This window comes from Mirounga leonina, unplaced genomic scaffold (genome assembly GCF_011800145.1).
Source record: "Mirounga leonina isolate KUSES-001 unplaced genomic scaffold, KU_Mleo_1.0 Mir_174, whole genome shotgun sequence".
Taxonomy (NCBI): Eukaryota; Metazoa; Chordata; class Mammalia; order Carnivora; family Phocidae; genus Mirounga; species Mirounga leonina.
In genome coordinates, this window is record NW_023270451.1 from 48,120,132 (window position 1) to 48,137,094 (window position 16,963).

Genomic DNA, 16,963 nt, shown 5'->3' on the forward strand with positions numbered 1-16,963 from the left:
GGCACCGAGCGCGCCGGGCGGTGGAGACACGCCTGCCCGGCTCGGACCTGCGCTCCGGGGTTGGCGGCCTCCCGCGAGGGGCTGGGGAGCCGGCTGGACGCCCGGCTGAGACGTGTCCGGGGCGCGGGGTTCCTGCGCCCGGGCGCCCCCAGCGGGTTCCGGGAGGCGGCCGGTGCGCCCCTGTCTTGGGCGCGGGAGCGAGCGCGCGCGCGGGTCGGGCGGAGAGCCGGCGGGGCCGGCGGGAGGTGGGGAATGCAGGAGTGGAGGACGCGGCGGCCGCCGCAGAGGCAGCGCCCCGGGCAGTAGCTGCAGCCCGGGCGGCGGCGGCGGCGGCGGAGCGGCTGTGCGCAGTCGGCAGCGCAGCCTCTCTGCTCGGCCTATCTCCGGCTGCTCCGACATCCCCTTCCTCCCGGCCCCATCTCTGGCGTAGGGTGGCCGACGACTAAGCCGCTGCGAGCAAATCCCTAAAAAAAAAAAGAAAAAAGAAAAAGAAAAAAAAAAAGCCGCATTGGAGGAGCCTGGCCGCAGGACCCCTCCTCCCTGGCGCCCCTCACCCCTCGCTCCCCCCCAACCCCCCCGCTCCCGGGCGCCCGCCTCCCTCCTTCGCGGACTGTCTCCCGACTCGCCGGCTGAGAGCCCTTTTTGACTGCGAGCGGCGGTAGCGGAGCAGAGGCGGCGGCGCGGGACCTGCAGTCGCCCGGGATTCCCTCCAGGTGACGATGCTCTGGTTCTCCGGCGTCAGGGCCCTGGCTGAGCGTCCCTGCCGGCGCTCGCCCGGGATTACCTGCTGCGTCTTGCTGCTGCTCAATTGCTCGGGGCTCCCCATGTCTCTGGCTTCCTCCTTCTTGACAGGTAGGGGAGGGGGCGGGAGGGACCGGCCCTCCGGGACACTGGCTTAGTACCTGGGAGAGGAGGCGCTGGCTTGCCCCGGGGACGGGAGGGGGGGAGCGAGCACCTTGGCGCCTGCCACTCGCTGGCCGATGGGGGTGAAGCGAAGTCCGCCGTGTTAAGGGGTGGGAAGGCAGTGAGTAGGTTAAGGGATGGAGGACCGAGAGGCTGTTAACACGAATATAGTGATGATAGAAATTCTTCTGTTGAATTTGAGAAGTTTCTGTATCTTTGTTGTTTTCCTCAGCCCCTATTTTGATTTCTTCTCCTCCAGGGCATATCAAGGAAAAAATTCGCACCGTTTTCCACACATCCTTCTTTCTCACTCTGGAAGGTTCCAATATAGCTTGTGTGTTCGCAGTGCTTTTTTAAAGCACTAGCTCTCCAGACTTTGAATTTAAAGAAACCGTCATATTTAAAAAGGGTAATACTAGCGGAAATAAAATAATGGTATGCTTTCAGGCAGGTGAAGACCTCAGCTGCTATTCTGAAAGACATACTTTACTGACACCTGGTGCAGAAAAGAAAATATTAAGTCAATTTTTAAGAGAAGAGGCGAGAGATTGTTTCAAAAAGTGATTTAAACTCAAGACAATCTGAGGCAGATTCATATAAAGGCCTGTGCGTTGACGCAGTCCTGAGTTTTGTTCAGCCCTGTTGTCCACTTTGAAATTTTTTTTTGCATATGGGGGTATGTGTTTAGTTGAAATACCTTCATCAAGGAGGCGTATTATTAAAGATTCAGTGAAATAGTTGGATTTGTGCTTAAGCCATCTGAGAGCAGAAAATCTATCTCTATATGACAGTCTTTTTTTAAAACTTCAAATAAAACTATTTAAAATAATTATTTTTTGGGGGGGAAATTTGTTTTTGTTGAGTTTGATAATTTAAAACTCATTAGGGATTTCTGAATTTGGTAGTTGCTTCAAAAAAAGATTAGTGTAAAATTAGATGTTTGCAATAATGCCATTAAACAAAATTTAAATTGATTATTATTTTTTTTCATTTCAGGTTCTGTTGCAAAGTGTGAAAATGAAGGTGAAGTCCTCCAGATTCCATTTATCACAGACAATCCTTGTATAATGTGTGTCTGCTCGGTAAGTATAGAGATCAGGTAATGTGAAGTCAATTACTCCCTTTGACAAGGTGAATCCATTAAACGTAATAATATAACCAGATCTTAAAAATTGTTTTTAGTCCTTACGAAACTGCACATAGCTGGTGAGTTGAATTCAGCTGAATTTCTGAGTTGTATAACTTTGGGAATTTATGTTTCATGAGGCTTAGGATTCTTATTTTTGACATCATCCTTATAGAAAAAAAATTAAGATGGACTTTGTACAGCACTGTCCCAGTGATAATTACTGTTGACACTCTTAGTTCCCAGAGTGGCTCTTGCCACCAAATCATAGGTGCCATCAAACTTTCTGCCTTGGTTCTATCATCTTAGTGAGAAAATGATGAGATAACATTTAGGTATAAAGGTCAGGGATAAGATATGTGACAAAGGGTAAGAGAGGTGACAGTTACAAAGAAGAAACCTGAGGACAAGATGTAATCTTGGATTTCTTTGCCTGTTTTATACCCTAAGATCTCAAAAACCGTCTTTATATTTCTGATCTGGAAGCATGAGTCAGAAAAGACATTCTATCCCTAACAGAGAATGACACTTGGCTGTCGGCTGCTTAGTTAACACTGGCAGTGACAATAGATTCAAAAGCATAATTTGTTGCAATTTATTTTAGTTTAAGAGTTAATGATAAGATCGAATGAGTAACCACATGGGGGAGATTAAGTTATATGAACAAGAAGTTCTGAGATGAAATAGGGACTTACAAGGAGCAAAATTTTTGCTCCAGAGTGTTTTATATGCCAATCGCCATTGGCAAAACTTGGCTAAGAACTACACATCACAAAACCCTACTGGAAGAACATTCAGGCAGTCAAATGCAAAGCCCCAAAGTGATAGATGACTACTAGTTATCAGATCAACATGCTGTATGGAACTGGGGAGGGGAGTCTTCTCAATTTAGGGGAAAGCCAAGCCATCTGGGTTTAAACTACCCAAACTTTTTCATGACAAGGGATGAGGTCAGTGTTGCAAAATGATAAATGAGTGAAGGTGAATGCCTGTATCAGATGATTAGCAGGTTCTGAAGACTAAGGGAATCAACAGACAGAAGTAAAAAGCCAGTACATCTGCTGAGATGGTAAATATTGCTGCCTTAATAAAAGCCGAGAGGAGGGGCTCTTTGGATTTTGTTTATGAGTTGCCATGTTAATTAGTGATCCTTCACTAAAGGACCTGTTGAGAAGAAACTTGATGTTTAAATTTTGTATCCATTTTATATTTACAAATGTGGTGTGTGTGTGTGTGGGTGGGGGGTGGAGAGGGAGAGATAACCTTCCCAGTTCATTGATCTTATCTGTATAATACGAATGAATTATTTTATCTTAATCTCTTAAGATTTGGGGGGTGGGGAATTCCTGAGTAACATTTAAATGTGCTTGGAGTTCCACATGTGAAAATACTGTTTTACTCCTCAGCAGTCTTACTACTCATGAAGTTTAAACATACAGTTTGCAAACTGTATGTTCCCAAGTAACATTATGAAAAATTCTATACAGAATAATCCCCCTTCTCAGTATTCTCCTCAGGGTGGAAAATAGTGCCTTTCTCTGAAAGCACAGCCTTACTGATAATAAGATAGATGTTAGAATCCTGCCATTTTGAAGCTAAAAGAATGACTCTGAAGAGAAAAGATGAATGAATTGGAATTCAAGTGGGAATGATTACTTATCCTGGAAAAGTATTGATTAAGCTCAGAAGGACAATCGGTTCATTTATATCTAACATTTAGAGGTATCTGCTTTGAGTGAAAGCTGTCAGGAATCCTTTCTAAACAGGTGAAGTCACGACTCTGGCCATCCAACTCACTTGTTACTTTGTAAGATGCCTCAGAGTTCTTTCAGGAGCCAAAAGGTCCAGTGATATATTACCCTGACCTTGCAGGGGTGTAGGATTATGGGACCCCAGCTGTCATAGTTAGTGCTTCCCAAACATTTGTAATGACTTGATAAAATTGAGAAGGAATAGAGGATTGGCCACTTCTATATTTGTGTGTGTTCTTGTAAGTTTCCAAGGGATCCACTGCAGAACAAGGATTTCAAAGCACCCCAGCCTGCTGTGAGGCTGGTTGGCGTTTTTACACTTAGGCTGGAAGGTAGCCATATTTAGCAGATAGATAATATCAGTGGTAGCAACATTTATATTGTTGGCACTTATCTAAGCCTACATTATTTCATTTAACCTCCACAAAAATCCTTTGAAGCCCTTTACCCCCATTTTACAGACAAGGAAACTGAGGCTAAAGGAGTATCCTAGCTTGTGAAGTTCATATTTTAGTAGATAGAGCTGGAACTAGCTCTCGGTTTCATCTGCCTCTAGAGCACATCCCTATCATCGAGTGGAACAGGCTATTTGCTTAAAGATGTGAAAAAGCAAGAAAAAATTAAATTGTTGAGTTATTTTACTTCTTGGTCCTGTGTGAGTTATTTTGTTTTTCTCTTTTGAGTCTTTTTGGAGTTCAGTTAGCTAACATTTGTTAATCACATTATATGAAAGGAAAATCTCGTTATGATTTCAGTTGACTTGCAGGGAGCTTTAGTTGTGAGCTAGTTTTATGTATGTACATTAAAAGGGTATGTAATAGTCAAAACTGTACTTTGGATAAAGAAAATAGTCATATTTAGTTTGTGTTGGTCCAGCCTTTTGGCAAAAAGGTACTTAAAGCTGAGCACAAGCTCATATCTTATTTCATAACATGTACTAAAAAAAAAAAAAAAAAGCAAACCCCAACGTATGCTTAAAAAAGATGTAAAATGTTACAGTTGGGAGGAAATAGGTGGCACAAAGTCCTGTATATAATTACGGTGTAAAAGCTTGAAAAACCCCACAAAATCAACTTGGCCTGATTTAAACTTTTAAGCTCCGAAATGTTTTAAAGGTGGAATGAGCTCATTTCTGTGGGAATTTTGAGGATGACAGCGGATGCAGTGGCCACGGCAAGCAGAACTGAATAATTGTATTCTCACTTATCCTCATCTGCTAAGGCCCAGCATCTTGCCAGAATCAGCTGTGATCCAAGAATAACCTGTCTGTTAGCTGGTGATGGATATAGTTTTAAAGTGTAGGAGTCAAAAAGCTTCAGTTCATCTATTCAAGGGGAAGGTGAGAAGTTGGACCACTGTCATGAAATTGAGGGAATCTGGTGGGCACTTTAAACATGCAAGTGCTCCATTGTTTAGTTAGAAAGCAAAGCGTGGCTTTTCCCCACCTTAAAAAATGGTCTTTTATGGGGCTGGGGAAGAAAAGGCTCAGACTTACTGCTGTTTTGTATGATTCCCCCCCCCCACCCTTTCTGCTGGAATTTCCCCCGCAGAATGCCTAGGAAAACACATGGGTGTGCCTTTCTTGAAGTATGGTGATAAGTCACCTTCAGATAATGAACCCAGAGCAATTCTTGGGATCTTTTGGGCATCCCCAAATCCACCAAGTGTGCCAGGGAGGTGGTGCTCCTCCTTCTTGTCCCTTTCCACCTAACTGTCACATAGAAGGAAGCAGGACAAGCCAGTGAGTTCGGCCCGGTACTGGAAACCTGAGAAAACTTTGGGGGCCAGGACTCAGAAAACCAGAAGTCAGTCAGAGCTTAGTTTGGCATACATTTGTTCAGCAAAAAACATTATTCTGAGGTTTAAATTTCCTCTTTTAAATCCAGAGGTGCAATGTAGAAATGGACCCTCTGCTCATAAAAAGCAATGTGAAATTTGGTGTTACAAGAAGGGCGCCTCCACCTATCTTGGAGTCAACCAAGTGGTGAGAACAGAGGAGACTTTGTCTGCTGTCTTCTACTTTTTAATTACAAAAATCCTCTGTCACTAAACAAGTAGCTACCAGCATCTTCGGTTGTCTGGGGTGCCTTATCTCTGTAAAAATCTCATTTTTTTATTGTTTAAGCTAACTGGCTAGAGAGTAGATATCTATTATCTGAACAAGTGTTAGGCACATGTTTGAGAATGAGGGAGATAATGTTGTATCAGGATTCAATTTGTGTGTGTGTGTGTGAGGGGGTGGGGAGAGAGAGAGAGAGAGAGAAAGGAAATATGAAGTAGTCTACATGTGTTCAGACAGATACTGCCCTTAGTATGGCACATATACACAGATTGCCATATTTTTTGAAAATTGTTTTGTATCATGTTTAGACTTTGGATGCTCACTAAGGCAGTGATCGGGATGTGTTTGTTTATTTATTTCCTGTTTAGAAGGTGTTCTGATTAATTTCCTTTCCACAAAATGGTGTATTGAATAGAGCAGTTTTAAGGGGAGGTAACTTATTTATAGCATTGTGCTGGCAAGTTCGCCAGTACCAGCTCTGAGGCAGTTATTTCTACCCATGCTTTACTGAGGCTGAGAGAGGCCGAGCAAATGTCCTGAGGTTATACCGTTCCTAAGAGACAGACGGGGATGTGAATCGAGTGCTTTCTCCACTAAACTGATTTGCTTTTACTAGTTGTTTACTATTTAAAAACACCTATAAATACTTCCAAGAGCTTCAGAGAATTATTTCAACCTCTGCAAAGCTGACAGAGGCTCTCTTTGGGGGCGGTTAGAGTGATTTTGGTCTTGTAACACACACCAATTCTGGAATTTGGGGGGCCCTTTCAAAGGAAGACCCACAGTTCAGGCAGCTTTTGTCTGGCATTGCATCATATTTTGGCAAAGAGCTTGGGTGCTGACATCAGACAGGCCTGGTTCCAATCTAGGCTCTGTCACTCACTGGTGGTGAACTTGGGAAGGTCGCCTTAACTTTTGAAGGCTTGGTTTCCTCATCTGGAGAGCGGGATGAACGTCCATACGAAGCTCAGAGAGCTGCCATGAGAATGAAGTGAGCGGCCTCGTGGAAGGCTTGGCCCAGAGTTTGGCATGGAGTGAGCTCTCTAGAATGATTCATTGTTGTTGTTGTTGATGATGACATTATTGTTTAAATTCTTATTTCCTCACATGGAGTAGGATGCAAAGTTTCATCAGAAAAGGAAGAAAAAAAAAAAGAAGAAAAAGCATGGGGATAATGATTCCAAGCCCACCCATCATTGTGAATGAACAGGGCTAAGTCAGGAACATTTGTGGGCTTTTCTGTCCCTCCAGACTTGAACTGGGCTGATCTAGACGGCTTCCTTATTGGTCCAGTGGTCTGCGAGCCCTGGTGTAAGTTTTCCCCTTGCTCTCCATTAAACACTAAAAAAACTTTCCATGGAAGAGGGGCCTCGTTTTTCTGCAGAGTATTTACATCTCTATGCCTGTGGGGTCACCTTCACTTGTACTTTTATTGGCAGAGGGATAGAGTTGGGACTCAGGAGCGCCGTAATTCTGGAAAAACTGCCTAGTGGTCTGGCAGCATGGGGATTTTCCTGGCCCGCCTCGTGGAAGTCTCTCAACCCCGTTCCAGACCTGAGTGGGTTTTTGCTGCCTATTTACTCGTGTGCTCCCCTTCCCCATTCCCATCCCCATCCCATTTCAAAGATGCTTTCATTTCATTCGTAGACTCTGGCCTTTCAAGTGCACACCAGTGGTAAACTGTGTTTTAAGTGTAGGAAATGATGCTGAGGAAGGGGAGCCCTTCTGCCGATTGGGATACGGATATGGTGAGGCAGAAGAGGAAGACATAGTTAGAAAAGTCAGGCAAGGCAAAACGATGGAAAATAAAGTGAATTAATAGAAATTTGTGGCACCAATAAAGGATATCACTTTTCCGCACCCTCTTCTGTGGCACTTCTGTCCAGCTGATGGTATATTGACTCCTTTGTGATAAAAAGAAGACGAATAACGCCACCTTTCATGGCGCCGGGCGGTCAAGTGTGCTTGTTGAACTTAGTTAAGATCAGCAGATGAGCTGAGTGTATATTTTAAGACCTCTTGACTCCCAGATCTAATTCTATAAAACACTACTCAAAGCACTAGGGATATAGCAGGTTATAATTTCAATAATATTATTCTTTCTTCCTTCTCTCCACACTTCCTTCTCCCCTTCCATTTTATTTTATTATTTTTAGCCTTTTCTGTGTTTGAAGCATTGTGCTGGTTGGGCACCTCGGGGAGGCAAAGACCAACAGGACAGATCCTTGCCCACAACCTAGTGGGGGAGAAAGACCCAGGCATAAATAAGTTCCACAGGAGTGACAGAAAGAGCACTATAATCGACTTGAACCCAAGTACTAAGGGAGTTGCAGTTGAGTTCTGGCTGGATTACCTGGGACCCTGACAGGGGGAGGAGAGCTGGTCTTGGCAAGGCATTGTCGGAGGAAGGGCACAGGGGAGTGTGTGCCTGGGGACTGTGGAGTGCGCCGAGTCCCGCGCGCCCGAGGCTCTGGTACAAGCTGGAGGTAGAAAGCTGGGTGCAATAATGAGGAGATCGGTTCCACTCATGTAATTGGGAGGATTTCCTATTTTGGTGCAGCCACGTGACACCATCAGATGTGTTTTCTGTAAGTGCCTCGAGGATTTTCCGCGGGCATGTTTCAAGTGTGGAGAGGCTGGGGTCTGGACAGCAGCCTCCAGGGATGTGTTGAGAGCGGTCGGGCGAGAGTAAGCAGCAAGCCAGTGAGAGCAAGGAGCCTGGGCAGTGGGACTGGAAGGAGGCATGGGGGTAAACCAGTGTTGCTCATTCTTTTGAATTTCTTTAACCACCTTCCGGTTCTAGAATATGTGGTTTAAAAGACTCCAGGCCACACCCAGCAGGACAGGAGTTAAAATGCAGTGTCATTATGGTAGAGTGATGCGCCAGGGTGTATCTGTAGCAGTCACTTTGCTGATCACTTGGTGCCTCTAGAGCAGGGTGCTGCCACCCGAAGAGTTTACTTTCCAGAGCAGCCTTTTCAAATTCCATTTTTGCTCTCTCTTGTTGCATGACTCATTTGGCAAATTATTGCATCTGTTAGATATTGCCATGATAGTATGTGGTAGCACAAATTTTATACAATAGTCAAAATTGTGTAGCCCCCCTTAAAAAAGTCTATCAATGTGCTGGGACCCCTAGACTTGCAGAGGAATTTCAGAGCCCAAGTTGATAGAACTTGACAATAGAACAGATGGCAGAAGTGAGAGATGGAGTGAATTAGAGGGAATTTCGAGAGTTCTACCGGTGGTATAGACAATGTAGGAAGAGAAGAGGTCACTGATGTGGGTGCATGAGAATGAGTTTAGGCCTGATGAGTTGGCTTTGATGACCTTCCAGGTAGAAGGGCCCAGTAGGCTTGGTAGAGAAATCAGGACCAGAGGACAGAGACATCTGTTAACTGCCTGAATTGAAATACACTTCAACACTTCGGGAATAAATTATTTGTCTACACTGAGCTTTCAAGCAATGGGTCTACAAGAGTAATTAGAAGAAGGGTTATATTTAAGGGAAGGGTAGAAAAGGAGAAACCCATGACAGAGATTGAGAAGTAGTTATAAGAGAAGGAGCAGAACCAGGAAAGTACAGACCAAGGCTGAAGATGTTTGAAGAATAGAAAGACCAGTGGTAATAAATACTGCAGTGTTAGACTGAAGATTCTAGAATATCAAAGAAAGAACTTTCTCATCATCTTATCGGACTATTGGAAACAATCAGTGATGGTGTCCACCTCCCTAGTACCTGCTCTACGTTTTCACATGGAATAGAGTTCATCGTAGATGAGGAATTTGCTGGAACCCTGTTTGATAGAAATCCAGAACTAAGATTGCTGTAGGGATTTTGAAAATTTAGAGCAAGAATCACAAATTTTCCAAACTTTGATTTGGAAAGATCTTAGTAAAAGTAAATAAATACCACATGAAATTTTAAAAGGTACCAAAACAAAACTAATTTCATGGATAAAAGCAATATACTTTTCCAAACATCTTTGGAATGTTTCTATAGTTAAGTGCAAAATGGACAAGGTCACGAGGCTTTTTTTTTTTTTTTTTAATTGAGCAACAATATAAAAGAGTCTGGCTAACATAAAATCTTACCATTATAAACTTTCAACTTTGTTCTATTAAGCTGCTAACGGTGCTTTAAAAAATATTATGATCTAATTTAATCCCTTAGCTAGATCTTCAGGAAAAGTACTTTCTGTCTTCACTAAATGTTTAATATCTGCTTTGTCATTGAAGTACAGCTGTGGAGTGGCAGTGTTGGTGTCTGAAATTATGGGTTCAAGTCTCGTGGGGGCCACCTGCTCTCTGTGCATCACTGAACAGGTGACCTGTACTCTCTGAGCCTTAGTTGTGAGTCCTGGGCAAGTCGCAATGGCGTGTGCACCCTTCAGCTTTACCTCTAAAGAGGAATAATCATGCAGACCCTAATCTGTTGACTGGAGCCATTAACTGAGGTGATGTATGTGGGTTAAATGCACTGATGTTTGGGAAAGGCCTTTGTTAAGAGTATAAGTGGAATTATTAAGAGCAAGAATTTGAATAGAAGAAAGTAAAGTGTATGCCATAAACCAGTTTTTAGCAGATAATTCAATAAGTATATATTTTTAGGAACAATAGTGTAGTGATTCCTATGTCTACTCCTTAAAAGGTGTAAGGCTTTGGGTGAATTGCCTAATATTCTGTATCTCTTTGTCTTTATTATAGGGCTTTGGTCAGAACTGTGGGTTAAAACGTGTAAAGTTCTAGGGGCACTTGGGTGGCTCAGTCAGTTAAGCGTCTGACTCTTGATTTTGGCTCAGGTCATGGTCTCAGGGTCAGTGTGGGCTCTGCTTGGGATTCTCTTTCTCCCTCTCCCCTTCCCCCCATGCATGCTCGTGCTCTCTCTCTCGCAAATAAATAAGTAAGTAAAATCTTTAAAACAACAACAACAACAAGCCTATAAAGTCCTCAGAACAGGGTCTGGAATACGGTAAGCCCTCTTGAAGCGATAACCACTGCCACCACCACTGTCGATGCGATGCTTTTAAGAAGTGATGAAATGGACTGCTCTTATTTCAGTATTTGTCGACACTTGTGAGATATGTTTACTGTGAACTTCTGTCAGGGTAGACAAGGAGCTTCAGTAGACGTGACTGCTATCTTTTCTGATAGAAGATGGAAAATGCTGGTCGTCTTTGGGACTTAGCAAGATGGATGGCTGCTCTGTTTTTCGTCTTCCAAGGCTCACCTGCTTGGTTGGCGCCCATCTACAGACAGGTCACAGCGTTGCGTTCGTAGTGAGGCCTAGTTGTCCTTTTTCAGCACTTGCCATTGAATCAGGAGGTGGCAGGTGGGAGGCAAGGATGTAAACCTAATTCCTGAGTGGACGTGCTGAGCCTGGCCCCTGTGGGGCCCCTCCATCTGGGAGCGTGCAGAGTCCTGCTCTGTGACCGACCGCAGTCACTCCTGCATGCCCATGGTGTGGGGCCTCACCCTCTCCAGGTTAATCCCAGAGTCACTGATGTGACTGGATTTGGACTCCATGCAGCTTTGAATGTTTGCAACCCACAATCCCGTCACTTGCTCTGAGGGGGTGCGTCGTCTTCTCTTCACCAGCATGCTCTGTGTCGTGGTGTAGGTACTTGGGTGAATTTATGTCTTACGAGATGAAGTCTGAAAGTCTGAGAACCTCGTCCAGTCATCTCTGCAAGCTCCGTATCTTCAGTGAGAGGTCCACAACCTTGGGACTTGAGTAGGAGTCAGCCTGGAGTTTCCTGTTTATAGTTTGGGTTGTTAACACTTGGGCTAGCTCCCCCTAGAATGGAACTCCAAGTTCCAAAACACGATTCTCCCAGAGAGTTTGTCACAGAAGGTCAACCCTCTCTATAAAAGACATCCTAAATAATCATTACAAAAACACACTTTTCCCTTTCAAAGGAATGTACTCACATTTGAAAATTTAGAGTCCTATAGACATTAAGACCGGCTTTTCTTTGTGACAAAAGGAACATTCCCTCTTAGAGAATATCCTGCTGTCAAATGCAGCAATGTGCATGACAGTTCAGGAGGTGTGAGAGGGAAGAATCTGGGATTATCTCACTTTTGCTTTCATAAGTCACAATGAAAAATGCCTCCCCATCCTTGTTGCTGCCCCAGCCGGTCATTTCCTCCCCCTTCCAGGGAGGCTATCTCCAAAACCTTGACACAAGCCTTAATGTTTATATTGGGTTTTGGATGTTAGCTCCCTTGGCTTCTGGAAGCTGAGTCTGTTGAAAATTATGTTTTTCTTTGAAGGACAAAGGCCTTATTGTATGTACATGTCGTGTAGTGTAATGAGGTTTTTTTTTTTCTTCTCTTTTAATGTTAGGTAATGGGTGGTACTAACCCAGATCTGCCAAATGAGAAGTTCAAAGGTAGGTCTGTAACCTGAATGGCAGTTTTAAGATTTCACACAGGTAACTCAACAAGAGAAAATGAAAGGATGGGACAAGTAGCATCTCCACTGACGAGACCATGTTCCCCAGATGCCCTTCTTTGATGGAATAACCGGCAAGTGACTCTGGGAGAGGACCTGCAGCATGAGTGATGATGCCCCAGAGACACTTCAAGGAGAATGACAGTAATAATAAAAATAATAGAGATGACAGTCGGCCCATTTTAACTTATAAAAGCAGGCATTTCCAAAATAGCTCTTGTATTCTTGATCAGATAAATAGATTTTGGCTAGATGGTTTTTCATGGCCCCTGAGGCTGTCAGGCGTAGTCTGAGCATCTTATTTTTAGAACCTGTGCAGTGGGTCTCTTGGCTGGTGCTGCGGGCCCCCTCAGCTGTGGGTGACCTCAGGAAGATGAGATTGGGCGACCGGGCCTGGCCCACAGAAAGGAGGCATGAAGACCAGAAGGCCCAAAGTTGTTCTTGTATTTCTTTGGGCCTCACTGAGAGGCATTTTTAGGTTCCTTATCTTAATTTTTTTCCTCTTTCTCTATAAACATTGTTTTTCTTTCTTTCTTTCTTTCTTTCTTTCTTTCTTTTCTTTTTCTTTCTTTCTTTCTTTCTTTTCTTTCTTTCCTTTTCTTTCTTTCTTTCTTTCTTTCTTTCTTTCTTTCTTTCTTTCTTTCTTTCTTTCTTTCTTTCTTTCTTTCTTTCCTTCCTTCTTTCTTTCCTTCTTTCTTTCTTTCTATCTTTCCTAGGTTTCTCTCTGAGAAATCTGTGGACCGCAGCAATGGCATTAAGGTTCCTTTCACCCCTCACTGCTTTCTTTTTAGTGAGCAAAGTAATGACATTTGCATCCTTTTTCATATTTATTTTTAGAGCTTCTTATTGGAAAATACCGGGGGGATTCCTTTGCGATTTTATTTCCTCATTAAGCAGAAGTGTCTGAGGCAAGATATGACAATTGCTCGCTCTTGGGTCGGATGCACCTGCATTGTGTCCGTGGTCTGTGGTGCTTAAAGCTTCTGCCTCTGGTAAAGTCTGTCTGTGCCATGTTTGACTGCCTCTTTCTACTTTTCAAAAATTCACAAATCCTGGAGGCTCTCACAGCCTGCTGGGTCTCTCTTGCCTTGTGGATTTAGAGTGTAAAAGCAGTAGCATCGAGACATTTCACACAGCAGTGTTTCTTGGTCTCGGGGGGGACATTATTTTCTGAATGAGAGGACATGAACGATTAATCAGGTATTCTCCCGCTGGAGATCTGCTATGCCAAAACAGTTTAGGGTCTCACCATGTACATGTGTTTATGCTTCTTGCGGGGAACGGGGCCGATTGGAATTGAGATGTGGTGATTTCCTGTTTTCAAGCTCTGGTGAGACAATGGTTCTGTGCCCGGTGGACTCACTCGAGGTCAGCTGCCAGTCCCATTAGCACATAGGTGAGCACTGGGATGGAAATTCCTTTCCCCTACGAGGTGACTCAAGTCAGAATTTGGGGAAAAGCTGGATGGCCGGGAAGGGGGCAGGGATATGCCCTTTTCTCCAGTCTCATTAGTCCAGGGGTGGTTTCCTTTGTACGAACTAGCTTTTCTTTCTCCTTACTGGGATGTGCTGGGCATGCATGTCCCACAGAGCAGTGGCTTCCTTGTTCTTGTGAGTGCTTGTGTGTATGCGTGTAGGGGAATAGTTGGGATTTATTAAAAACATGCACATTTTTTTCCTATTTTGTATAAACCATACACTGGACAAGGGCAAAGAGAAGCTTGCTTAAAGTAATTTACATGCTGTTTGGCCAAGTGACAGATGTATACAGTTCCCAGATTTTGGTGTTTGGTTGAAGTGTATGAAAATTTTGATATTTGGTGAATATTAAAGAAACAGCAATTTTTGTGGTTCAACCTAATTCATACTTTGAGCATCTTAAGACTTTCTCACTGGACAGAGTTACTCTGACAGGTTATTGCAATGTATCTGAATGAGGGGGCCTTTAAATTAAGGCTGAATTTACACTGGGATCATATACTAAACCTAAAATGTGGTGAAATAGTGAAACATGAACACCTCTCAATCTCTGGCCCCCCAGCTCTGAATTAACGGGCTCTCTGTACATCCGCAGACCCCTTCTGCTGGTGGTGGGGGTGGAGAGGAGATAGAGAGGGAAGCATTCACTTTCGTACCAATGAGAGGGAACATAGGACATGGTGTGTGCTCGGCAGGGAACGTGGGAGCTGAGTTGCAGGACTGAAGGAGGAAAATGATTGATGGTCATTAAACTCAGCACATATTTATTGAGCATTTATGTTACTAGTGGCCTGAGGCACTGTGAGATTGGAAAAACACTTTTTAAAAAAATGAACAAAAAGATTAAATTATGTTCCAGATAGTTTTGAAGTTAGATAGCTTATATTGCTCTAGAGTTCTTTGCAAATTGATGAACCAATGTAAGCCACAGATATTAACTCTTGGTTGGAATATTTGATTAATCAGAACAAATTATTATTCCATGACTGTGATAGGTTATACACACACACACACCCTAATGTGCACGCGCATGCATAATATGTATGTGTTTAGTGTAACATAAGATAATGGAACTAGTTTGCAAACTACCTTCTATCACTAGAGTCTAAAATAAAAGTGTGAACGTGGGATTGAACCAGTAGTTGTGTGCGTGTGCAGGGAGTCCCTTCGAGCAGAGTTTTGGGCACTGGTGACAGGAGCAGGCAATTGAGTCCCCGTGGCTGGCGGCCCCTCCCTCTTCCTGGTCCTCACCCAGATACTTCAACATGACTGCTTATGTTATCTCACACTAACAGGTCAGTGGTAAGGATTTTGCCTTGGCTCTCAGTTTGTAATGTGCCTAAGAACCAGGAGGGGGCTTGTTAAAAATGCAGGTTCAGGGGTTCTCCTCCAGAGACTCTGACTCCAAGGTCTGGTGGAGACCGAGAATCTCCATTTTTAATAAACTCTTCCAGTGACTCTACATGGAGGCCCATTTTTGAAAAACTCTTTCCAACTGAGGTTAGTGGAAAGAGAAGGATGTACAAATAGAAACATAAATATAGGTAAATTCCTCGATGAAGCAACATGTTAAATAGGGGTTTGGGACAATTGAAGTTCTGTTATTGGTACAAAACCTAACAGTGGGTCAACTCCCATTTATAGATTATTGTTTTTGTGGGGGCTTTCACACAATTCTCTTGCACGTTAATGGTATTTATTGAAGTGCTACTTTTTCTCTCCATGTCCTTTCACTCTCAAGCCTCCTCTAGTCGCCTGATTGGAATTAATCATTTGTTCTTCGAAGACTTATGTTGGTCACTCTCGTTATAACCCTTACTCCTGCCTACCCTGAAGTTTTGTTGATTATTTACATGGCTGTCTCTCCTGTTGTACTTTAAGCTTCTTCAAGGCAAGAATCGTGTCTGACTTCTCACTACCGTTCGAAGCATCTAGAATAGCACCTCTTAACAATGATTTTATGAATAAATACTGTGTTCATAAATTAGGGGAAGCCTGAACTTCAGTTTTTTCAAAGCCACACTGTGAGTTAAGGTAGGTAGGTTTTCTCAAGAAACCTATTTCACAGGTGAAATAATTAAAGCTCAGAAAAGTAAAGCAAGACACAGCTCACACTGCAGATGAGCCAGAGTTGGGATTATGATTCTAGTACAGGAATCCTGCACCAGCCCGGGTAGACTCCACTGAGATATCTTTCAGAGAATGTTTCCTGACCACAAGGGTTGAGGAAGCACCCGGGGTGAGGGGGGTGAGTGAGAGACACCCAGCAAATAACTTCCCCAGGTTTTAGGTTTTTAGGAGTCCCTGCGGTCCAGTTAGGTAGAGTCCTGACTAGTGCCTTTGGGTGGGACAGGCTGACCCTCTGGGTTGCTGCCAGCCTTTTTGTATGATGGATTCCCACAGGGATACACTCTGTTTTCTTTGGTCTTTCTGTGATGGGCAGCAGCTACAGGATAAAGCTGATGTGACGTATGTTTGTTGCTTCTTCAGCATGAGCCAACTAGATGTAGCCATTTGACAAAACAGCCAGGGTTTTCGGACTGATTTGCTGGGATCCAGCAGCATCTGGAGGAAACAGGTAGTTGATAAGGAGTGGAGGACCCGGTGAGGTGGGGTTTGGAGACACCCCACTGCAACCCCTTCCATTCCCAAACCTCCATAATAGAAGCTGTTTCCTTCTGCTAACCATTATCTGTGCTGCAGACATCTTCCTCATCCAGAACAGAAGTATTCTGGGAAAGTTGAGTTCTTTTCTCTCTCTTTATGCCACCCCATTTGTGCTCGCACCTTCTTTTCCTTGATCAGGGAGAATGTAAAGTTGAGCTGTTGCCTTCACTTAATTCTGGTTGCATTGCTAAACTGTTTCCCATACTTTTAATGAGAATCCTTAAAAATTTTTTTTTTAAGTTGGCCTGGCATTCCATTATTCCAGGGTTTCACCTTTATCATCTCCATCTTTATTATTTTTTACCATGTTATTTTCTTTCTCTGTTATTAGCTCAGCATTTCCATGATGTCACCACTCCTCAAGTTTTCTGTCTTGTTTTCCTCAGTTTCAGTTTCTAATTCTTGGTTTCAGCCTGATAATGAGACGCACAAACAGAATTACAGTGGGGTGGTTGTTCTTCCTACAGAAACCATGGCGGCCAGACATGTGAGGGATGGGGTGGGGAGCCGTCTGGCACA

The 16,963-nt window shown here is 43.7% G+C and overlaps 1 protein-coding gene across 3 annotated transcripts in view; it reads left to right on the forward strand.

Annotated features, from left to right (window-relative positions):
• Positions 1–504: 504 nt before the first annotated feature.
• Positions 505–16,963, forward strand: part of BMPER (BMP binding endothelial regulator) — a 249,037-nt gene continuing 232,578 nt past the window's right edge. Inside the window, exons 1-2 of one of the 3 annotated variants that reach the window (XM_035020890.1) lie at positions 505–852; positions 1,900–1,985. In XM_035020890.1, coding sequence (XP_034876781.1) covers positions 720–852; positions 1,900–1,985 — 219 coding nt within the window. In that variant the 5' untranslated portion in view covers positions 505–719. Of the gene's footprint in view, positions 853–935; positions 1,313–1,899; positions 1,986–16,963 lie in introns of those variants that run through there. The other 2 variants (XM_035020891.1, XM_035020892.1) reach the window with 2 other exon arrangements.